The following is a 24,522-nucleotide window of genomic DNA, read 5'->3' on the forward strand; positions in this document are numbered from 1 at the left end:
GTAAAAATAAGTACAAATACTTTATTTCCTTTTTTTAGTAAAATATTTGCCTCTAAAATTGCAGCTGAGATATTCAAATAATATCTGCATTAATAATAAACTGAGTGTTTGTTGTCTTCAGTTTATGAATGAGACGTCCTGCTGCTGTCACTTGACACGTCGCACTGCCTGCGTGTCTGTGTGCATTGTGGGATATGTAGTTCTATCCACGCAGGAACCCCTCGGGCCCTCCGTTTAAAGAACTACAAGTCCCGGCGTTCACACTGCGCATGTCAACCAGGCGCCAGCCTCCAGTGCTGCAGACTGCTCAGGTGTGTTCACAGAAAGCTTCTTAAATCACCTTTCTCTCCGTCTGTTGCCATGAAACCTTCAGTTCACGCTGCTCCGAGTAATATTGATCTCTTAATAACGTCAGTTCACCGGATGTGACGTTTGTTCCCGCCTGTTTTGATGCTCATTCTAGTGGCAGTAGCTGTAGTTAGCTTGCCGCAGCTAGCCGGCTAACAGCACAGTTTGAACTGAAGTTGGCCGTTGACGTCAACCGGCTCGAGTTTAACGGTTTCTGCGACCGCACGCGGCTGTAAAGATCACTTCCGGGTGTGTTATTAGTTAATTAACGAAGCTTCGTGTCACGAGGAGTCACTGAAGTGTAGTGACAGGTCCTGTAGCTGACAGACAGCCTCACACAGGTGTGTTCAATCATCTGTCTGATGATCAGCACATTAATATATATCTGATATATATGTGTAATATATGTGTATATGTAATATATATATGTGTATATGTAATATATATGTGTATGTTAGTCAGTATGTGAACACGCAGGCTGAGTCATCCTCCTCCAGACCTGTCAGTCCTCACTGTCTGCACCAGACTCCAGTCAAAAATCCTCTGATTTAGCGCTGCAGTGCAACAGTGACCACCAGAGCAGCTGACTACAGGATGATTGTGATGTGATCATAACTGAGCTTTAATTAAACGTGTTGCGATGATTTTCTGATGATAATTTCCTAAATTCTAGTTTGGATAATAAAAACTACAGTGAAGAAACTGTATATTAAACTAATGGAGACTTCTGACGTTGTTTTGTGTGAAGTCATCGCATCATCACTACTTCGACTGCTCGTCTGTTTATCAGTCTTTAATTCCTCCTTTGAGATGTTTGTGAACTTTACTGCTTTTATTTGTTATCTTCCATCTATTTATTCTCTTGTTTCTATTTTTGCACGACCTTTCTTTATCTTTGATTTTTCCAGTTTTATGGTTTTTATTCCTTCAGTTTGTAGTTATTCATATCGACTCTTGTGTTTTCTGTTTTAACTCCTCAGACGAGGCGTCTTTGTGTTTCTTCTGTCATATTGTCTTCTTGAGTTTCCTGCATTTGCTTGTGTAAATGCTGTATAAATAAAGTTTATTATATTGCTATAACTACGTTGGCTTATAGCATCAACAGACAACCTTTCAGATCACAGCAGAGGTGGGAAACACTTCTTGTTTCTGATTTGTTGTGTTTTCTTACTGTCGTTGTGTGTTGATGCTCAGGGCCACAGTAAATAACTAATTAATTAATAAATGAAGGTGAGCTCCTCAGCGGCTGCAGGAGGTCCTGTGGTGACCTGACGGACACGCTCATGTTGTCTGGAGCTGCAGTCTGTCTAAAATATTGTGAGAGCTGTCGTAGGATCATTAGAGGGACCGAGACGTCTGAAGTGTTTCCGTGGAGTTAAAGGAAACATCTTAAAAATTGAGCTTTTATGCTGAAAGTAATAAAAACTGGAGTAACGTGTCGTCTAAATCTTGATGTGAAGAGTTTCGGAGGCAGTTGCCATGGAGCCGGCCTGGCGACAGCAGGGAAGGGGGCGTGGCCGGAGTCAGGAGGCTCAGGGTGAAAGGTCACGACCCCCGCAGCAGAAGGAGAGGGAGAGGCCGGGCGGAGCCGGTGCTGGACCGTGGGGGGCCGGACGAGGAGGAAGGACAAAGACGGCCGCGGCGCCTGAACCTCAGCGCGGTGAGGACGGACTCGTGCTGACGTGCTCCTGAGCGTCAGGTGATCAAACCGGCTGACGGCTGTTTGTTTCTGTGACCAACAGGTGCGTCGGTCCAGTCCAAGTTCGAGGAGATCAGGAAGTCCAACCAGGCTGCTGCTCAGCGATTGGTGGAGAGCCAGATCAGCTCCTCCTCCTCTGACGATGAAGACAACGATGATGGAGCTGTCGACCACGAGGATGGAAAGAGAGGGAAGATCCTGGCGTCCACCTTCACCACCTACACCAACCAGACAGGTGAGCCTGGTGTTCATCGTGGCTAGCTGTCTGCTCCGTTCCCAGTGTTCATGCTAAGCTAAGCTAACGAGCTGCCGACTGTAGCTTCATATTTAACGTGAGAGTGGAGTCAGAAGAAGATTTGAACTGCTCCTTTAATCTTCATGCTACAGGTACACAGATAACTACAGCTGCATGAAGGATCATTTACTAGACTCAGTTTACTGTCGTCACACTGAAGAAGAACCAGACGATTAATCGACTATCAATAAATACTCGCAAATTGATTTTCTTTCCATCGACTAATTGATTAACCAACCAATCCCACTACTGTCGACCTGTGGTACGTGAGCTCCCCCTGGTGGTACGAGGAGGAATCCCACAGTGTTTTTAGAATAAGTCCTGTAATATGTGTAGTCACATGCTCACACACATCCTCCATTATTAGCTACAAGCTAAACTCAAACTGATGACCAGATCAAATCGGTTTAATTCATACAGCCCAGAATCACAGTCACATTCCCTCAGTGGGCTTCACGGTGTGTACACTGAGATATTATGGAAAGTGTCCACAGCTGACTGATGTCTGTCTGTGTGTGTGTGTGTGTGTGTGTGTGTGTGTGTGTGTGTGTGTGTCTGTGTGTGTCCAGGTGGTGATGTCACAGGTCTGGTCAGAACGGGTCAGTACGTCAGCGACCTGTTTCAGTCTGGAGCTCTCACCTGTCTCATCTGCATCGCCTCCGTCAAGAGGACGCAGGCGGTGAGTCTTGTTTTAATGATCTCTTGTCATGTGAATATTGTTTCAGGCTGCCATTCAATATTATTGTAATTGATTGATTAATCTGCAGATTATATTTGTATTATTTTAGAAGTCGTACCTGTACAGTCTTAAAGGATAAGTACCGTTTTTTACAACCTGGACCTTATTTCTGGCAAAAGATATGGTCATTTACTCACCCAGATAACTTTGGTGTCATTCGGCGTCGTTCGGACGAAATTAGATCCAGTGTAGCGGCGATATATCCATATAATGGGAGAGACGGGGCAGCGACACACAGCCTCTATATAACGCATTATCTGCCACGAAACTAGTTAATTTCATCAATATTTTGTTACGATATGCTAGCGCTATTAGCCTCTGAGTTCGGGCTCGTCCGTTATCAACATCCGGGGTCAAACTAGCAGTAGCAGCTACAGGTAAACAAGCCCATATGAACAAGGCGCGCTGTCGCGGGTGCGCGCGCAGCTCAGAGACGACATCTTCCAGGTCAGAGGTAGTAGATCAGCCTACAGACCCCGGATGTTGACAATAGACGAGCCCGGACTCAGAGGCTAATAGCGCTAGCATTTCATAACAAAATATTGATGAAATGAACTAGTTTCGTGGCAGATAATGTGTTATATAGAGGCTGTGTGTCGATGCCCCGTTACTCCCATTATATGGGTATATCGCCGCTACACTGGATCTAATTTCGTCCGAACGACCCCGAATGACACCAAAGTTATCTGGGTGAGTAAATGACCATATCTTTTACCAGAAATAAGGTCCAGGTTGTAAAAAACGGTACTTATCCTTTAAAGCCGTAGATGGTGCCTTCAGATGACTGATGTGGTTGAATGGTACATTAACCCTGCCCCCCGTCTGTGTCCAGGTGTGGAGCTGCTCCTGCTGTTTCTCTCTCTTCCACCTGCCCTGTATTCAGAAATGGGCCAAAGACTCGGCCTTCCTCGTCTCGTCCGTCACCGATGAAGACTTCGGTCAGAAGCAGCACCCCTGGCCCTGGTGAGGGGGGGGGGGGGGCAGGTTTGATATATGAGGTGCAGATAGTCTGTCTCTGGTTACCTTCCCCAGACCTGTAGAGGGCCGATCAGCTGAGAAACCTCAATATTCAATCAATCATGTGAAGACGCACACGTCAGAACATCTTCTCTGGATCATTCACACGATATCAGTGTCTAAGTTGTTGATGTCAGCGTTTCTCCCTGAGCTCTGACCCAACAGTTCACCTGTAACACAACACGTCCATCAGTTCTACATCCTCGTGTCTAACCTGTGTCTGGTCTCTCTCCACAGTCCAAAGTGTCGGGCAGAGTATCCACCCAGTGCCACGCCCAACAGGTACCTGTCAGCACCGTCACACTTTATGGACCTCTGAGTGTTTGAAATCAGCTATTGTAACAGTTACAGAACCTGAACAGGCTGCGTTCACACACCACGACCACGAACAGAACCAGAGTCCACTGTTAACACCTGACAAGAGTACAGCTTCATCCACATGTTCGATATGTTCCTCTGTAACATATAGAGACCAGTGAACACACAGCATGGTACAGTACATCACTGAGGAACAGTCGGAGCACAGACAGACAGACAAACAAACAAACAAACAAACAAACAAACAAACAAACAAACAGACAGACAGACAAACAACAGATTAAATCTGCAGACCTCTTCCACTGCTGCGTCGTCCAGGTGATCACCACACAGTCATACTGAGTAAAAGTAAAGATATGATATTCAAATATTACTTTGGTAAAAGTGAAGGTCTCCATATGAAGAGTACTCGAGTAAAAGTCTTAAAGTACCTGATATTTAATGTACTTTAGTGTCAAAAGAACCAGTACAAGTAAACTATACAAATACATGAACATGGAAATACTCAAGTAAAGTACAAGTAACCAGAGTTAGGTTTAAGTACAGTACTTGAGTAAATGTACTTTACCTCAGCTGTGGGAGAAGATCAGTAACACTGTGACCTTTGACCTGTGTTGGTGTTAAGCTGCTGCTGACCAGCAGGGGGCTCCACAGGACTGTGATGTCACACCTCAGCCAGCTTGTTTCCTTCAAAATAAAAGTCTTTTAATAGAGGCTGTGTTGTGTTGTGTTCAGGTACATGTGCTACTGTGGGAAGATGCAGGATCCTCCAGCTGACCCCTGGTTGGCTCCTCACTCCTGCGGCTCAGTCTGTCAGAAGGAGCTCAAACCCACCTGTGGACACACCTGTCTGCTGCTCTGTCACCCCGGTAACCACACACACACACACCTCATTATCATAAATCATATCAGAGTACACATGTTAACCCTTCTGTGTGTGTGTGTGTGTGTGTGTGTGTGTGTGTGTGTGTGTGTGTGTTTCAGGTCCCTGTCCTCCGTGTCCAAAGATGGTGTCCGTTTCCTGTATGTGTGGCAAAGCTAAGCCCCTCCCTCGTCGCTGTAGCAACAAGGTACACCTGACGTGTTCAGAGTTGAACCTGGACTGAGGTTTCTACCATAAACCTGTTAGTTACACCTGGATACCACTGATGGAATGTAACTAAGTACATTTACTCAAGTACTGAACCTAAGTACACACTTGAGTGACTTGTACTTTACTTGAGTATTTCCATTTTCTGCTTTTACTTACTTTATTCTTCCTCTCTCTCTCTCTCCAGGCCTGGTCCTGTCAGCAGCAGTGCAGCAAGTTGTTACCCTGCAGGCAGCACACCTGTACACAGCCCTGTCACACAGGTACACACACACACACACACACACCTGAAATGTATTTAATAAACATTCCCACAACACATTGCATCACATTTTAATAGATGTGAGTGACAACACAACATGATGATGACACTGGTAACACCTCAGTGTGTAGACTGTAACCTGTGTGTGTGTGTGTGTGTGTGTGTGTGTGTGTGTGTGTGTGTGTGTGTGTGTCAGAGTGCTCTCCCTGTCCCAGAGTCAGTGTTCAGAAGTGTGTGTGTGGTCGAGAGAAGGCAGAGAGACCCTGTGCCAGCCCTCAGTGGAACTGTCAACAGGTACAAATACACACATGTACTGCAGCACTACTACTGTCATCAGGTACAAACACACACATGTACTGCAGCACTACTACTGTCAACAGGTACAAATACACACATGTACTGCAGCACTGCTACTGTCAACAGGTACAAATACACACATGTACTGCAGCACTACTGCTGTCAACAGGTACAAATACACACATATACTGCAGCACTACTACTTTCAACAGGTACAAATACACACATGTACTGCAGCACTACTGCTGTCAACAGGTACAAATACACACATGTACTGCAGCACTACTGCTGTCAACAGGTACAAATACACTGCAGCACTACTGCTGTCAACAGGTACAAATACACACATGTACTGCAGCACTACTACTGTCATCAGGTACAAACACACACATGTACTGCAGCACTACTACTGTCAACAGGTACAAATACACACATGTACTGCAGCACTGCTACTGTCAACAGGTACAAATACACACATGTACTGCAGCACTACTGCTGTCAACAGGTACAAATACACACATATACTGCAGCACTACTACTTTCAACAGGTACAAATACACACATGTACTGCAGCACTACTACTGTCAACAGGTACAAATACACACATGTACTGCAGCACTACTGCTGTCAACAGGTACAAATACACACATGTACTGCAGCACTACTGCTGTCAACAGGTACAAATACACTGCAGCACTACTGCTGTCAACAGGTACAAATACACACATGTACTGCAGCACTACTGCTGTCAACAGGTACAAATACACACATGTACTGCAGCACTACTGCTGTCAACAGGTACAAATACACACATATACTGTAGCACTACTGCTGTCAACAGGTACAAATACACACATATACAGTACTGCTGACTGTAATACTGTACTGGAGCACTGCTGACTGTAATACTGTACTGGAGCATTGCTGACTGTATTACTGTACTAGAGCATCGCTGACTGTAATACTGTACTGGAGCATTGCTGACTGTCATACTGTACTGGAGCACTGCTGACTGTATTACTGTACTGGAGCACTGCTGACTGTAATACTGTACTGGAGTACTGCTGACTGTAATACTGTACTGGAGCATTGCTGACTGTCATACTGTACTGGAGCATTGCTGACTATAATACTGTACTGGAGCATTGCTGACTGAGTACTGCTGACTGTAATACTGTACTGGAGCATTGCTGACTGTAATACTGTACTGGAGTACTGCTGACTGTAATACTGTACTGGAGCACTGCTGACTGAGTACTGCTGACTGTAGTACTGTACTGGAGCACTGCTGACTGTAATACTGTACTGGAGCATTGCTGACTGTAATACTGTACTGGAGTACTGCTGACTGTAGTACTGTACTGGAGCACTGCTGACTGTAATACTGTACTGGAGCATTGCTGACTGTAATACTGTACTGGAGTACTGCTGACTGTAATACTGTACTGGAGCATTGCTGACTGTAATACTGTACTGGAGCACTGCTGACTGTAATACTGTACTGGAGTACTGCTGACTGTAATACTGTACTGGAGCATTGCTGACTGTAATACTGTACTGGAGTACTGCTGACTAATACTGTACTGGAGTACTGCTGACTGTAATACTGTACTGGAGCACTGCTGACTGTAATACTGTACTGGAGCATTGCTGACTGTAATACTGTACTGGAGCATTCAGAATCAGAATCAGAATCAGAATTCCTTTATTTGTCCCGCAAATGGGGAAATTTCTTTGTCACAACAGCCAAAGGACAGTATCACACTTAAACAGTAATAAAAGTAAAAAATAAACAATATAATAAGACATAAGAAATAGAATTTAACTGGTATATACATAATATCTACAATATGAAATTGGTATTTACAATATGACATAGTATTTATTATTTATAATATGGACAGTGTAAGTTTAAACAGTTGGTATTTTTATTTACAAACAATAAATAATAAATATGGATATTAAAAATTGTCCAATTTGTGCAAACCAGAAAGTGTGTGGATATGTGCAGAGTTTTTTTATTGCACAGTGCACAGTGAGGTCTACTGGGAGCAGTGCTGGTTGTAGACTCTAACAGCAGCAGGAAGGAAGGACCTGCGATACCTCTCCTTCACACACTTGGGGTGTATCAGCCTGTCACTGAAGGAGCTGACCAGTGCTGTGATAGTGGCCTGTAGGGGGTGGGACTCCTTCACCAGCAGCGATGATAGCTTGGCCATCATCCTGCTGTCTCCCACCACCTGCACTGGGTCAAGAGGGCATCCCAGGATGGAGCTGGCCTTCTTGATAAGTTTATCAAGTCTCTTCCTATCTGCTGCCGAAATGCTGCTGCTCCAGCAGACTATACCATAGAAAATGGCTGATGCCACCACAGAGTCATAGAAAGAAGTCAGGAGTGCCCCCTGCACTCCAAAGGACCTGAGCTTCCTCAGCAGATGGAGTCTGCTCTGACCTTTCTTGTATATTGCTGCAGTGTGATGAGTCCAGTCCAGTTTGTTGTTCAGGTGAACTCCCAGGTACTTGTAAGACGTCACCATCTCAATGTCCGTTCCCAGGATGTTCACCTGAATGCAGGGTTGTTTGCGCCTGCGGAAATCCACCACCAGCTCTTTGGTCTTCCCGGCGTTGAGCTGGAGGTGGTTCCGCTGGCACCAGTCCACAAAGTCCTGAATAAGTTCTCTGTAGGCTCCGTCATCCCCGTCCCTGATGAGGCCGACGATAGCAGAGTCGTCAGAGAACTTTTGTAGATGGCTGTGGGGTGTTTGGTGGGAGAAATCAGCAGTGTACAGGGTGAACAGGAAAGGGGCCAGGACTGTTCCCTGTGGGGCCCCTGTACTGCAGACAACCGTGTCCGACACGCAGTCCCGAGTCCTCACATACTGTGGCCGGTTGGTGAGGTAATCGAGGATCCAGGACGTGAGGTGTTGGTCCACCCCCGTGAGCTCCAGCTTGTCCCCCAACAGTGCAGGCTGTATGGTGTTGAAAGCACTGGAGAAATCAAAGAACATGATCCTCACAGTGCTTCCAGGCTGCTCCAGGTGGGACAGTGATCTGTCCAGGAGGAAGATGATGGCGTCGTCCACTCCGATGCCAGGCTGGTAGGCAAACTGGAGTGGGTCCATAAAAGGACCCACCAGAGGGCGGAGATGGACAAGGACCAGCCGCTCCAGGGTCTTCATCAGGTGTGAAGTGAGAGCAACTGGTCTGTAGCTGTTGAAGTCCTTTGGGTGAGGGATCTTTGGTACTGGTACCACACAGGAGGTTTTCCACAGCAGTGGCACTTTTCCCAGCTTCAGGCTCATGTTAAAGATGTACTCCACAATCCTGCACAGCTGGTCTGCACAGGACTTGAGGAGCCTGGAGCTGATCCCGTCTGGACCCGTGGACTTCTTCACCTTCATCTTCCTCAGTTGATTCCTCACCTGGATAGTGGAGAGGGACAGATTGGAGCAGGGGGGCTGAGTGTCGGGTGGGGGAGGTGGGTGAATGTCAGGGGGGGCAGTGGAGGGTGTCTGCGACATGAAAGCAGTGGAGAGGGAGGTAGAGGTGAGAATGGGGCAGGAAACAGGGGGGGTGGAAGAGGTGGTGGGGGGCAGCAGAGATGAATGGGCCGGGGGAGGGGTGGGTGTCTGGTCAAACCTATTGAAAAATAGGTTCAGGTCGTTCACCCACGTCTGATCCCCGGCAGCCTGGGAGTCTGGTTTCCTCAGTCCTGAGATGGTTTTAAGGCTTTTCCAGACTCCACTGATGTTACTCTGCTGCAGCTGGACCTCCATCTTCCTCCTGTAGCTGTTCTTCCCCTCTCGGATCTTCTTCCTCAGCTCCTTCTGCACAGCCTTCAGCTCCTCCTTGTTTCCTGACCTAAAGGCCCTCTTTTTCTCCTTAAGGAGAGCCTTAATGTCAGGATTAATCCAGGGTTTGCTGTTTGAAAAACACCGTACAGTCCTGGTGGGTACAGTGTTTTCAACACAGAAGTTGATGTAGTCCGTTATGCATCCTGTTAAGCTGTCGATGTCCTCCCCATGAGAAACACATAGTTCTTCCCACACAGTTGAGTCAAAGCAGTCCCTCAGAGCCTCTTCAGACTCCTCAGTCCATGCTTTAACTGTGCGGGTTTCCACTGGTTGCCTGTTTACAAGGGGCTTGTACACAGGCAGGAGATGAACCAGGTTGTGGTCAGATCTTCCCAGGGGAGGGAGGGGGGATGAGTTGTATGCCTCCTTGCTGTTGGCATAGAATAAGTCCAGTGTTTTATTGTCTCTGGTGTGGCAGGTGACATACTGAGTGAATGTGGGCAGGGTGGAGGACAGAGAGGCATGATTGAAATCCCCAGAGATGAGGAAGAGGGCCTGTGGGTGCTGTGTCTGCAGTGAGCTTGTGACTGAGTGGAGAGCGTCACAAGCTGCATCAGCGTTAGCAGAGGGGGGGATATACACAGCGAGTACGATCACCTGTGTGAACTCCCTCGGGAGGTAGTACGGCCTCATGCTAACCGCTAAAAGTTCAATGTCTTTACTGCAGACCTGCTCTTTAACAGTGATGTGCCCAGAGTTACACCATCTGTCATTAACAAACACAGCCAGCCCTCCTCCTTTCCTCTTACCGCTCTCTGCCGTCCTGTCCGCCCGCCGCATTTGAAATCCGTCCAGGTTAGCGTCCGTGTCCGGGGTCTGCGCCGTTAGCCACGTCTCAGTAAACACCATGATGCTGCTCTCACGGTAGTCCCTCTGATGCCGGGTCAGCGCCGTTAGCTCGTCCATCTTGTTGGGGAGAGATCTTACATTCCCCATGATGATGGACGGGAGGATGGGTCGGTAGCGTCTCCTCCTGCTACGGCGAGCAGCTCCGGCACGGCACCCGCGTCTCCTCCTCTTCAACTCCCGCGGGACATCGGGCCGCTTGAGCGGCGGCACCGCAGCGCTACTGAGGGCCAACAGCTGATCCCTACTGTAAACAATAGGGCCGCGTACAGGCTCCCCGGACACGGCGGAAAACAGCGAAAGAAGCAGAATTAAGACCAGAGCGATAAAAACAACTCTGGTCTCCATACTGCCCGGAGAAAGAGCTCCAAAGTCAAGTAAAATAAAAAAAGTTAAAAAGTACTAAAAGTTATAAAAAAAGAAGAAAAAGCTCAAAGGTGAGCGAGAGCTGCTGTAACAGGCTGCCACTCACGCGGCGCCCTCGACTAATGCTGACTGTAATACTGTACTGGAGTACTGCTGACGAATACTGTACTGGAGTACTGCTGACTGTCATACTGTACTGGAGCATTGCTGACTGTAATACTGTACTGGCGCATTGCTGACTGTAATACTGTACTGGAGCATTGCTGACTGTAATACTGTACTGGAGCATTGCTGACTGTCATACTGTACTGGAGCACTGCTGACTGTAATACTGTACTGGAGCACTGCTGACTGTAATACTGTACTGGAGCATTGCTGACTGTAATACTGTACTGGCGCATTGCTGACTGTAATACTGTACTGGAGCATTGCTGACTGTCATACTGTACTGGAGCATTGCTGACTGTAATACTGTACTGGAGCATTGCTGACTGTCATACTGTACTGGAGCATTGCTGACTGTAATACTGTACTGGAGCATTGCTGACTGTCATACTGTACTGGAGCATTGCTGACTGTAATACTGTACTGGAGCATTGCTGACTGTAATACTGTACTGGAGCATTGCTGACTGTAATACTGTACTGGAGCATTGCTGACTGTAAGCCCATCACGTGTTATCAGGAGTCCAGTTACACTGATGTTCTGGTCGGAGAGCAGATGAGATGAGAGAAGATTAGAACTGCAACAGTTATTGATTTAGTGATTGATTACTCTGACAATGTCTGGAAGCAGGTGTGTGCTGTTAACTGACGGAGTGAACCTCCTCCTCCTCCTCCTTCCCTCTCTCCTCATCCTCTCTCTCCTCCTCCTCCTAAACCCCCCCTCCTCCTCCTCCTCCTCCTCTTCATCTTCATCCTTCTCCTCTCCCTCATCCTCTCTCTCCTCCTCCTCCTCCTGCTCCTCCTAACCCCCCTCTTCCCGCTTCCCCCCTCCTCCTCCTCTTCATCCTCCTCCTCCCCTCATCCTCTCTCTCCTCCTCATCCTCTCTCTCCTCCTCATCCTCTCTCTCCTCCTCCTCCTCCTGCTCCTCCTAACCCCCCTCTTCCTGCTCCCCCCTCCTCCTCCTCTTCATCCTCCTCCTCCCCTCATCCTCTCTCTCCTCCTCCTCCTCCTGCTCCTCCCAACCCCCCCTCCTCTTCCTGCTCCCCCCTCCTCCCCCTCCTCCTCCTCCTCCCCCTCCTCCTCCTCCTCCTCCTCCTGCTCCTCCTCCTCTCTCAGGTGTGTGGCTCTCTCCTCTCCTGTGGGAATCACACCTGTGAGGTTTTGTGTCATGATGGAGTTTGTCCTCCGTGTCCTCGCTCCGTCAGCAGAACCTGTCCCTGTGGCAAGACCAGTGAGAGACACACACACACACACACACATACACACACACACACACACACACACACACACACACACACATACTTATCTGTCTCACTGTTTGCTGGTATTTTCTAAATGTCACTGTGTGTGTGTGTGTGTGTGTGTGTGTGTGTGTGTGTAGGGTCCTCTCTGCCGTGCACAGAGGAAGTGTCACCGTGCGGTGACACGTGCGACCGCCGTCTGTCATGTGGAAAACACACCTGTTCAATGAGGTGTCACCGAGGGAGCTGCGAGACCTGCAGACAGGTCACACACACACATGCACATTAACAGACACACACACACACACACACACACACACACAGAAACACCCTGACTCTGTCTGTGTGTGTGTGTGTGTGTGTGTGTGTGTGTGTGTGTGTGTGTTGCAGGAGGTGGAGAGGGAGTGCAGGTGTGGTAAATACAGGAAGTTGATGTCGTGTCACAAAGAATACCTGTGTGACTCCAAATGTCCAAAAACCAGAAGCTGCCAGAGGCACCAGTGCAGGAGGAAGGTGAGTCCAGCTGCCACCATCATCATCGTCACGAGGACCAATACATGTATCAGTTCATTGATGGGTCAGAACCAAGTGAACGTCTCCAGATGTGAAGCTGCGATGGTCTTTGAGGTTCAGGTGGTTCTGAGCGTCTGCTTCCTGCGGAGTAAATGTCAGAGTGATGTCATCTAATCAGAGTAATCTGATCGTTAAAGGTTGACTGACGCTGCGTCTGTGATGAGACCGAGCTGACGTCATCATCTCCGTGGCTTTAAAGCTTCATTTTAATGTTTAATGTCAGCGGATCTCAGAACCAGTCAGAACATCCTTTAACCGTCCTCACTGTGGACCAGAACCAGCGGAGAAACTGACGTGTCAGACGAAACTAAGGAGAAGAAGAAGAGCTGGACTCTGTCAGCTGTTTACCCTTCTGTCTAAACTCTGTTTCCCATCATGCTTTGTGCTTCAGTGTTGCCCTGGTAACTGCCCTCCATGTGACCAGAGCTGTGGTCGAACTCTGGGGTGTCGCAACCACAAGTGTCCGTCTGGCTGTCACCAAGGTAACACACACACACACACACACACACACACACACAAGCGACTCAGCTTCGATCGGTCATCAATTTCATGATCGATTTTATTTTAATCTGTAAAACTTCTGGAGTCATTTTCAACGTGACGTCTTCAGCTGTCTTATTTTGTTCGACCAACACAGACGCCCAGTTTTAAAGTGTGTTAACATTTGTTTACATTCAGTCAAACAGTCCGCATTAATGTTAGCCGAATGAGCCGTTAGCAGCTCCTGTTAGCAGCTCCTGTTAGCAGCTCCTGTATTTTTAATAGGCTGCATGATTTTTGCAACTGCAGCAGCGCCACCTGCTGACATGTTGAGCCATCAAATCAGCAGCTGAACTACAATAACTAGTTTCCTGTTGTTGTTAAACACCTGTACACACCTGTACACACCTGTACACACCTGTCCAGTGTCCCTACCTCATAAAAATATGGCTGATTCTCCCTTTCCTCAAATCAAAATATATCTTGTTAAAAGTCAGATTTTTTTTTTTGCCGTTAGTTCAGAAAAACTTGAACTTTAGCGAGAGTTTGAGACACACACACACACACACACACACACACACACACACACACACACACACACACACAGGGCGTCACATCACATCATCGTCTGTCAGACTTGTTGTGATTTGTTGAGAGTCACAGCTGGTGGAAGGTCAAAGGTCAAATTCAGGAAAATTCTGACCCAGAACACCTCCTGGTGAGCGTGTGTGTGTGTGTGTGTGTGTGTGTGTGTGTGTGTGTGTGTGTTGACATTTCTTCTGGTTGATAGGACTGAACAACACACACACACACAGTTAGATGTGTGTGTGTTTGGGAAAATGTTGACCTCTGCTTCTGCCAAACATCATTAATCCCTTTTATTAAAGAGAGTGTGTGTGTGTGTGTGTGTGTGTGTGTGTGTGTGTGCTTCCTGCCTCCATTGTTCCTCTGATCGGACGATAAAGGATCATTTATGCGTCCGTCTGCGTCCTGATTGGCTGAATAGATTAAAGTTAATGTATTTGTGTTCCTGCGTGCTGATTGGCTGCTCTGACCTTTCAGGGTGGAACAGATAGAAGGTCGCGCCGCCGCCAACGCATCACCTCGCAGATAACAGCCGACACCGCGGCGTGTGTGTGCGCGTGTGTGTGTTGACTTCCCCTGAACCTGCTGAAATAAACTTTGATGTTTAGTTCAGAGAATAAACTTTATTTATACACCGTTAATTAACGATTAATGACTTCGATCACTCGAGAAGTCTGTGCTGTGGACGACTCAAAATACTACAATACCCATGAGCCTCAGCTGTTGTTGCCATGGAGAAGCATCTAGAAGAACTGAACTCTATCAATCGATCAAGCTTTATTTATACATCACCTTTCAAACAATCAGAATGTCTTTCAGAGTCATTAACAAGTGAAGCAGCTGAGTCTTTAAAATAAAAGATGAAGAACAAAAGAAGAAAAACAAGCAATAAGAAAGAGAAAATGAAATATTGATCGTAAAAGTTGATTTAGGAAAAAAAAACAGTAAAATACAAACAAAATATAGATAAAACTAATAAAATAGGTGTAAACATTAAAACCATATAATGAGACGTAGATCCAACATGGAGCCGAACACTGGAACATGACTGGTTCTGTCACACACTGAAGGTTTATCTCTCTCACACACACACACACACACACACACACACACACACACACACACACACACGCTGCTATCTGCTTGGTATCTCGGTGTGTCCTGTTGACGGGCAGCAGAGTGTTGGCTGACAGGACACAGCGGCTCTGCTGCCTGAACACATGTAGGAGGCTGGACGGACAGAAATGGACCTGCTGAGCTGGAGGTGTTGAACTCATCAGCTCATGTGATTAATTTGAAGCAGAAGCGAGCAGCCGGCTGCTGTCCAGAGCTTCAGAAGACCGTCACAATCCCAGTTAGGTGTAGAAACTCTGATGTCTGTGCTGTGAAGCAGGCTTGTAGACAGGATGGTGGTTTCATGATGCTCCTGTTGGACAACAACACTTTGTGGCTCAGTGAACTCTGAGCTGCTCGTCTTTCTGTGAGGACGTCTCTGAAACATCAACCATCAACTGTCCCCTGCTGTGACACCCTCGTCTGTGTGGTCGGGTTCATGATCTGAACATAAACCGTCAAACCCTCCGAACCTCATTAACTTCAGTAGAGCTGCAACTGTTAATAGATCCTTTAATTAGTCGATTTAAAAACAGCTAATCGATAATAGATTTATGGTTCGAGTCAAATGTTGTCTGCATTTACACTTACATTACATTTACATTTACATTTACATTTAGGACATTCAGCAGACGCTTTTGTCCAAAGCGACTTACAATAAGTACATTTGTCACAAGAAAGAAACCAACATATCACCGTCGATAAAGTAGAAAAGAAAAGATAGAAACGATGTTCAAGCCCTCGTCTGAGCAAAGTAGCTGCTGTTCATCAGGAAACCGTAAGAACATAAGTGCTGAGTGCTGTCTGGTTCCAGCTTGTTGAATGTGAAGATGTTCTGCTTTTCTTCATCACTTCTGACAGTAACTGAAGAGTCTTTGGGTTTTGGACTGTTGTTGGACTAAAGAGGACATTTGAAGACGTCTATTGGAAATTTCTGATAGACGTTTTCTATTATTCATGAAAATCACCTGCAGAACAACAGTCAGTTTATCCTGCAAACCTTTTGTCAGCAGGCGTCAGAACCTCAGTCAGTGTTCGTACAGCTGCCCGACTGTTTAAAGACGGATTGATAAATGTCTCACCTGTCCCACCTGTCCCTCAGGTAGTTGTTATCCCTGTCCGGAGACGGTGGAGGTCAGGTGTACATGCGGCTCGTCCGTCTTGGTCGTCCCCTGTGGGCGTGAACGGAGCACCAAACCGCCTCGCTGCAAAGAGTCCTGCAGGTAAGCACTCCGAACACCTGTCCTGTCTGACCCCCCTCACCTGTAACCTCCATCAACACACTCTGTCGTGTCCTCCAGGTGTCCTTCATCCTGCCACCACCCGACCAGAGAGACCCACCGGTGCCACCCTGGGCCCTGCCCGCCCTGCAGACAGTCCTGCCTGCTGCCGCTGCCCAGCTGCAGCCACACCTGCCCTCAGCCCTGCCACGACCTGGTTCTGGTCAAGTCCCAGCAGGTGGTTCCACATCTGCTCTGTCATCAGTGAGTGTTGATGTTCTGGATGTTTCTGTTCACACGACGTGTTCTCTGGACGTTGTTAGGTGCAGTTAGCTGGTCCGTGGGAGCAGCCGTCTGAACCGGCCTTCGTGAAGAAAGCTCTGCCCTGTCCGCCGTGTCAAGTCCCCATCCCAACGTAGGTCAACATACATACACACACACACACACACACACACACACACACACACACACACACACACACACATATACACACACACACACACACACACACACACACATACACATACACACACACATACACACACACACACACACACACACACACACACACATACACATACACATACACACACACACACACACACACACACACAGTGTTTGTTGCTTCGGTGCCTTTGCCTGTTTTGCTTGAGTGAACTCATGTTTTTGTTTGTGCTGTATCAGATGTGTAGTAATAAATGCAGCTCTTTTGTTACCAGCTCGCCAAACGGTCGTACTGCAGATGTTACGTGTCGCCGTTGGGCTGCTTTCACTTGTGAAATATATTGTGGATATTTTATCCACAGGTTCTCCAGACTAACGTTAAGCGTACCTCTGCGTTCTGCCACACATTGTTCTCCGTTGACGACAGCTGACATAAAAATAATCAGGCTTGTGTCCACGTTCAAAATTGCCGATCCCGATCAGTGAAACCCCGCAGATCGGCTCGGGGCATCCCTAGTGCGAACATAGACGAGCCAGCAGCTGGTAATGTTTCTGTCGGGGGGGTTGGCCACGTTAATGTCACGTTCACCTCCATGTCTGCATCCTGGCTTTAGCACCGCCCGAGACAGAATGATGATGGTGCAGGCAGACCTTCTCCTGAGAGCTGTGCAGGACATCAGCAGCGTTACTGTGACGTCAGAGTGAACATACGAGGAGCTTGATGTACAGGAGAGATTAAAACAAAGGCCACTGACGCTGCTGCAGCTAGTGTTGCTTTTGTCAACGAAAATTATGACTAAATATCGTCGTCAGCGAACCTTTATCACGTGACGGAAACGAGACGAGACGCAACGTAAATGGTGGTCATGTGACGAAAACTACAATCAAATATATAATGCAGTATTGTTGACGAATAAAAACGGGACTAAATGTGGTTTGTGGTCTGCTAACATATCTCTTCATTTTCGTTGACCAAAACGAGACGAGACGAAATGTTATAACGTGATTTCGTCTCGCTCTTATTATTATTTTGCAATATTTCTGTGTCCTGAGTCTCAGTTCAGGGCTGCGTCAGGTCGCACTGCGCAGACGCAGGCGACGTCGCTTCCTCAATCCCCACTCGCGCGGCACTAGAAGCTGCAACTGCGGTGGGTTTACGTTAACGACAACGAGACACAAAGTTAAGTCTGACACAAAGAATTCAGTAGCTACGATCTGTTATTTGTTCCTTTCTGTCAACGAACTCCCATCTCATTATATCTCCCTAAGGTCCAAACCATTTGTAGTGTTATATCTTGTAATCGATTTTATGATGCAAAATCTGACTTCAGTTTACAAGCAATACAAGAGACACACACATTTTATTTGCACTTTTTTATTATGTTATTGTAGCTCGAGCATTCAAGCACCTTGTTTCTCTTTAAGTTTGAAGCCATTTTATTTATTTATTTTATTTAAATGTATGTGTGTGTACTTCTTACATGTTTGTAGGTAAAATAAATATGTTGTAAATTCAAATCAGAGCGTCTCCGTGTCTGAAACTGAATGTATTCTTGAGTCTATGAGGTAACAATAATATAATAATAAGATAACCTTGTTTGACTTGTGAAATGGGTGACTTAAAGAAAATGTTGGTTTTGTTTATTCTATAGCCTCATAGGTACTTGTACTATATTAACTGGGTTAAATAGAATTGCATTACTAAAAAGAGACTAAAGTACAATTTTCATTGACTAAAACTAGGCGATCAATCAATCAATCAATCAATCAATCAATCAATTTATTATTTAAAGTGCAAAATCACCATGGTACATGGTCTCAATACACTTTACAGTAAAAACAAGAACAATAATAACAGACAATAAAAATAAATAAAACAATAGTAAAATAAAACAATAGTAAAACACCAGAGGAGAGTGATAAAATTAGTTAGTGTTAACCAAAGTATTGGGTAAAAAGGTGTGTTTTAAGAAGAGACTTAAAAATCGCAGTGGATGTAGCGTCTCTGATATCTGGGAGGCCATTCCATAAGAGGAGCACGGTAGGAGAAGGCCCTGCCACCAGCTGACTTTCTACTGATATATGGGATGACCAGGAGGTTTGAACCAAGAGAATGAAGAGGACGTGACGGAGTGTAGGGAGTGAGTAGTTCTGTTAAATACAGTGGTGAAAGTCCATTCAAGGCCTTGTAGGTTAAAAGAAGAACCTTAAAATCAGCTCTAGCTTGAATGGGCAGCCAATGTAAAGATGCCAGGACCGGAGTTATGTGGCAAAATTGACCTGTTTTCATTAAAAGTCTAGCGGCTGAGTTTTGTACAAGCTGGAGACTCCTGGTAGTGCAGATGGGGAGGCCGGAAAAAAGGACATTACAGTAATCTAAACGGGAGGACACAAGGGCACGGAGAACCACCTCGGCGCTACGCAGGGATAGAGAAGGGCTTTCTCAGGTGAAAGAAAGCTGTTTTGGTGATTTCTTTGATGTGGGACTGAAAAGTCAGGGTTGGATCAAAAATAGGTTTCTGATGAGAGTGCTTTCAGAGATAACACAACCGTCAATATTGAGACCAAGACCCTGGGATAAGTATTTATAATTATTTGGCTTGATTACCATCAGATCAGACTTAGTAGTATTGAGCATGAGAAAGTTGTGGCTCATCCAGATCTTGATTTGATTTACACGTTTCCAGATTCAGTGTTTGAGAGGGGTCATTAGGCTGCAGTGGAACGTATAGTTGTGTGTCATCGGCATAGAAATGGAGCTGTATACCGTATTCAGCAATTGTTCTACCCAGAGGAAGCATGTAAATACAAAACAGCAGAGGGCCCAGGACAGACCCCTGAGGCACACCAGCTATAACTGTAGAGCATTTGGACAAGGAGTTATTAAAACTGATGCATTGTGTTCTGCCAGATAAGTAGGACTGGAACCATGAGAGCGCCAGCCCATGAACACCAACATAATGTTCCAGTCGGTCCAGAAGCACATAATGATCTACAGTATCGAAGGCCGAACTTAAATCAAGAAGCAAAAGTAAGGAAGCTGATCCAGAGTCAGCAGTAACAAGTAGGTCATTTACTACTCTGACAAGTGACTTATTATTTTGGAGAAAAAGGGGAGAGTGGAGACAGGTCGGTAATTAGCAAGAACCAGAGAATCGCTATTGGCTTTCTTGAGGAGTGGTTTAATGATAGCAGATTTATAGGATAAGGGGACACACCCCTCAGTGAAGGAAGTGTTTAAGATGGTAAGTAAAGGGCCACTAAGACAAGGAAAAAGTTCCTTACAGAGGTCAGAAGAGATGGGATCTAGTAAACATGTTGTAGGCTTAGAGGCAGCAACCATTGAGGCCAAGGCCTCAGCCGAAATAGGTTTAAACTGTGAGAGTGAACTTGTGGACAGGGATGCAGAGCACTGGTCAGTGATGTTGCTAGAGGACTGCTGGCTAATGATATTGCTCCTTATTAGGGAGATTTTATCGGTAAAAAACTCTAAAAAATCATTAGCTGTGATAGCAGGGCTCAGAATAGGTGAAGACTGTGTAAGCCTGGCCACAGTATTAAACAGGACCCGATGATTGTTCTTATTGGTTTCAATCAGGTTGGAGAAATAAGAGGATCTGGCAGCAGAAAGTGTATGTTTATAGCGTTTAAAACTAAGAGTCCAGGTGAGACGGGAGGACTCTAATTTGCCGGCCCGCCATCTGACTTCGAGTCTGCGGAAAGCCCGTTTTAATGAACGAGTGAGGTCGGAGAACCAGGGGACAGATTTGGTTCGAGTGCCTCTACTATTTCTAAGAGGAGCAAAGGTGTCGAGTGAGTCTAATAGTGCAGTGTTTAGGGTATCTGTAAGGTTATTGACAGACATAGCCGTATTGGAGAATGACTCAAGTTTATCAGGCAAATGCTCAGCTAAAAGGGACTTAACATGGCTGTTAATGACACGACAAGAGTGGGGGTTAGGTTCAGAGCGAGTAGTCTGTGCATTCGAGGGGAGGTAAAAAAAGACACAAGAGTGGTCCAAGACCGGCACCTGAAGGATAGATGGGAGATCAGCAGTAATATCCTTTGTAAAGACTAGGTCTGAGGTATTACCATGATTATGAGTGGGGCCTGTGACATGCTGGATGAAGCCAAGGCCAGTAAGAAGATTCAGAAATTCTGCTGCTTTTGAATCCAAAACATCATTTATGTGAAAATTCAGGTCACCGAGCAGAACTATTTTGTCATATTTAATCAGAACAGTAGATAAAAACTCAGAGAACTCAGTTAAGAAAATGGGATTATACCTGGGTGGTCTATAAATGAGTAGTGTCAGGATATGATGACGGGTTCCTATGAGCATGGCCAGATACTCAAAAGATGTAAAGTTACCAAGTCAGCATGCTGTACAAGAAAATTGATTGGAAAAGATAACCGCAAGTCCCCCACCTGTTCTGTCTTGCCTGGCAGAGAATAAGAAGCTATGGTCAGGGGGAGATGCCTCAATAAGAACAGCACTGGCAGTGGAGGAAAGCCGGCACTCAGTGAGGAAAAAGAAATGCAAACCATGGTGAGAAATAAAATCATTAATATAAAACGTCTTGCTGGAGAGTGACCTAATATTAAGTAAGGCACACCAATAGTCATGGATAATTCTGACTACAATAAGACTAAAATGCTCAGACTCTCAGTCGACTGAAACTTGACTAGACTATAAAGAGTATAAACGTGACCAAAACTAATAAAAACTAAAATGACAATTCGACACAAAGACTAGACTAAAACTAAAATTAAAACAGGCCGCCAAAAACAACACTGCTGCAGTACGCAAGGTCGAGCTCTGAGCCTCGCTGTGCTGACTTCTGCAAACACTCAAACAGTCGCCGTCTTCACCATGTTGTGTACACACACACACACACACACACACACACACACACACTCCAAGGTACTTTGGTCCAGTCGTGGCTCATTAGAGCTGAGATTAAAAAACACATTACATGGTGTGTGTGTGTGTGTGTGTGTGTGTGTGTGTGTGTGTGTTTCTAACATAACGTTGCTGTCCAGTCAAAACCACGTATCTCCAGAGTTGGTGTCTTTGATCTTTGTGCTGACACTGAAGGAGTGAGCTCTGCTGTGTGAGGTGAGACGATCCTCCTGTTTAAGACAAACATCTACACAAACTGAATCATCTGAGAAATGTTCAGCCGCGAAGCTGAAAACATGCCAGTGAGGAGATAAGTGGTTTTCACTGGACAGCGACACATCAGACCGAATCACAGCGAGTTTGGTCTGTTTGTCCAATTCAGGACAACATCTGTGTCCCCAGTTGGGAGAAAGCTGATTTGTGGGTCAGTCTTTGTGATGTCCCCCAAAGTTAGTGTGTGTGTGTGTGTGTAACAGTTGTGTGTGCCAGCTGCCTGCAGCTCTGTGACGCAGTGAGCGACCAACACCAACCATGTGTGTTGATGTTAAAGAGACCCGGGCCAACAGCCACAAACTGACACTGTTCGTGTGTGTGTGTGTGTGTGTGTGTGTGTGTGTGTGTGTGTGTGTGTGTGTGGTGTACATGTTTCCCTGCGGTTAGAGGAAATAGGAGCTTGTGAAACACAGTAACAGTCAAACTGTGGAGCAGCAACAGTGAACTGTCACTTTGGTCAGTCAGCAGGTGAATGGAGGGATTCAGTCACAATAACATGATTCAAACAGTGGGCGTGAATGTGAGTTATAATATTTAACAGATGAGTTCAGTTAGTTTACATGATGCAGTAGGAGAGAGGTCAGTGAGAGGAGAGTCAGTCATCAGAGGTGATGCTGAGAGTGAATTCATGTGAATCAGGTGAAGTGACATGAGTGGAGGTGAGCGGGCGGACATCATGGATTCAGTCATCAAAGTGATGATGTGATAAATAAATGTAGGAAAATGTCATGAACGAATCAAAGACAGCAAAAAGTAAATGAATGAGTGAAGTCCAGTCAGAAAAGGTGCAGATACAGTGAGAGTGAGTCAGTTGAGGTGAAGTGAAGAGAAAGAAATGTGTAAAATATAATTATTCAACGATATGCAGTTAACTGTAACATGCATGCAGATAAAGTGAATACAAGTAAATGAGGCTGAAGTGAACAGACTGAACTGAAGTGAGGTCAGTGGACGAGACACATGGAGGTAAAGAGAAGACCATGTCAGTCAACACAGTGATGATGTGTGAAGTCAGTTGAAGTGAATGGGACATTTATTCTTCCTGTGTTTGTGTTTCAGAGCCTGTTTTGGAGAACATGAGGTAAGAACCAGTTCACCGTCTCCACCTTCACGTCACCTTCACGTTACCTTCACGTCACCTTCACGTTACCTTCACGTTACCTTCACGTCACCTTCACGTTACCTTCACGTCACCTTCACGTTACCTTCACGACACCTTCGTCTTCCTGATGTTTCATGTTTGTCTTATAGACCCAGTCTAAAACCAGTTTCCAGCCGTCACACTGTCCTGATGTGTCTGCCTTTGTTTTCAATTAATAACTTCTTCCACTCCCTTTTCTTATGTCAACCGTCCTCCTCCTCCTCTCCTCGTCTCCTCCTCCTCCTCCTCTCCTCCTCCTCCTCCTCATTAGTTTGTCCCTCTGACCTCCCGTCCACTCCCTCTCTCTCTCTGTTCGTCTGCTTTGTCCTTCTCTGTCTCTCTCTCATATAATTCCTTCCTGCATCTCATCCCATTTAGTTGCTTTGTATTCAACAGAAACACTCACACACACACACTCACACACACTCACACACTCACTCACACACACTCGTTCACCTTCAGACGAGGTCAGAAAACACTTTAATGCTGTCTGTTCTGGACCGGCCAGGTCAGCCCGGTGCCGTGTCATCGCCGGGGTCGGTTCTCCTGTAAGCGACCGTGCGGACGACCTTTGACCTGCGGAAACCACGACTGCAGCAGGGAGTGTCACCTGGTTACCAACGGCAACAAGGTGATGACCTCATTAGGTTGTTAAATAGCGTCAGGAGTCATTTTGAGACGCTTTATTGTTGTTGTTGTTGTTCTGTCTTCAGCTGAAGTCGGTGTGAGGAGCTAATGTGATCGTTTCAAAGGCGTCACGAACGATCCTGTTCGTGACGCCAGTTTGTGAAGGAATTCTTGAGAACTGATCAACTCGTTACTGAAGAAGGTCCAAACCCGACCGGATGTCTCATAGATTAACAGACTATGATAACACTTTAGCTAATGCTAACTTCAGAACGACACCAGAATAGTTTTTAACGGTAAATAAATGAAACTTGATTCATATTCAGTACCCACACTCTGTCGTCCATCTTGTCCATGTGACCCACATACGTCAGGAAACACGAGGCTCTCAAACTGTGGTCCTGGGACTACAAACGGGCCCCTCTGATCCCCCTCAGGGTCCATAAAGTTGACTTGACTCTTTAGTGTGGACACACTGCTGTGTTGGCAACGACTTGATGAACGGATATCAACTGAATCATTGATCTGACCAATCCAATCAATCGATCTCTCTGTCTCTGCAGTGTGAGGTGTGTGAGGAGGCCTGCTCTAAGCCCCGCCCCCCCGGCTGCCCCCACACCTGCCCC

General features: G+C 46.2%; 1 protein-coding gene across 2 annotated transcripts in view; it reads left to right on the forward strand.

Annotated features, from left to right (window-relative positions):
- Positions 1-279: 279 nt before the first annotated feature.
- Positions 280-24,522, forward strand: part of nfxl1 (nuclear transcription factor, X-box binding-like 1) — a 27,718-nt gene continuing 3,475 nt past the window's right edge. Inside the window, exons 1-20 of one of the 2 annotated variants that reach the window (XM_084344750.1) lie at positions 280-311; positions 1,809-2,008; positions 2,091-2,282; positions 2,912-3,021; positions 3,914-4,044; positions 4,336-4,380; positions 5,152-5,285; positions 5,401-5,486; positions 5,694-5,769; positions 5,965-6,062; positions 12,413-12,527; positions 12,678-12,802; positions 12,928-13,050; positions 13,502-13,592; positions 16,391-16,511; positions 16,590-16,746; positions 16,832-16,923; positions 23,188-23,209; positions 23,778-23,900; positions 24,460-24,522. The exon at positions 24,460-24,522 is cut by the window's right edge and continues 92 nt beyond it. In XM_084344750.1, the coding sequence (XP_084200876.1) occupies positions 1,828-2,008; positions 2,091-2,282; positions 2,912-3,021; positions 3,914-4,044; positions 4,336-4,380; positions 5,152-5,285; positions 5,401-5,486; positions 5,694-5,769; positions 5,965-6,062; positions 12,413-12,527; positions 12,678-12,802; positions 12,928-13,050; positions 13,502-13,592; positions 16,391-16,511; positions 16,590-16,746; positions 16,832-16,923; positions 23,188-23,209; positions 23,778-23,900; positions 24,460-24,522 (2,085 nt within the window). In that variant the 5' untranslated portion in view covers positions 280-311; positions 1,809-1,827. The other variant, XM_084344751.1, reaches the window with a different exon arrangement.

Source organism: Pagrus pagrus, assembly GCF_965226575.1.
Source record: "Pagrus pagrus genome assembly, chromosome: 22".
Taxonomy (NCBI): domain Eukaryota; kingdom Metazoa; phylum Chordata; class Actinopteri; order Spariformes; family Sparidae; genus Pagrus; species Pagrus pagrus.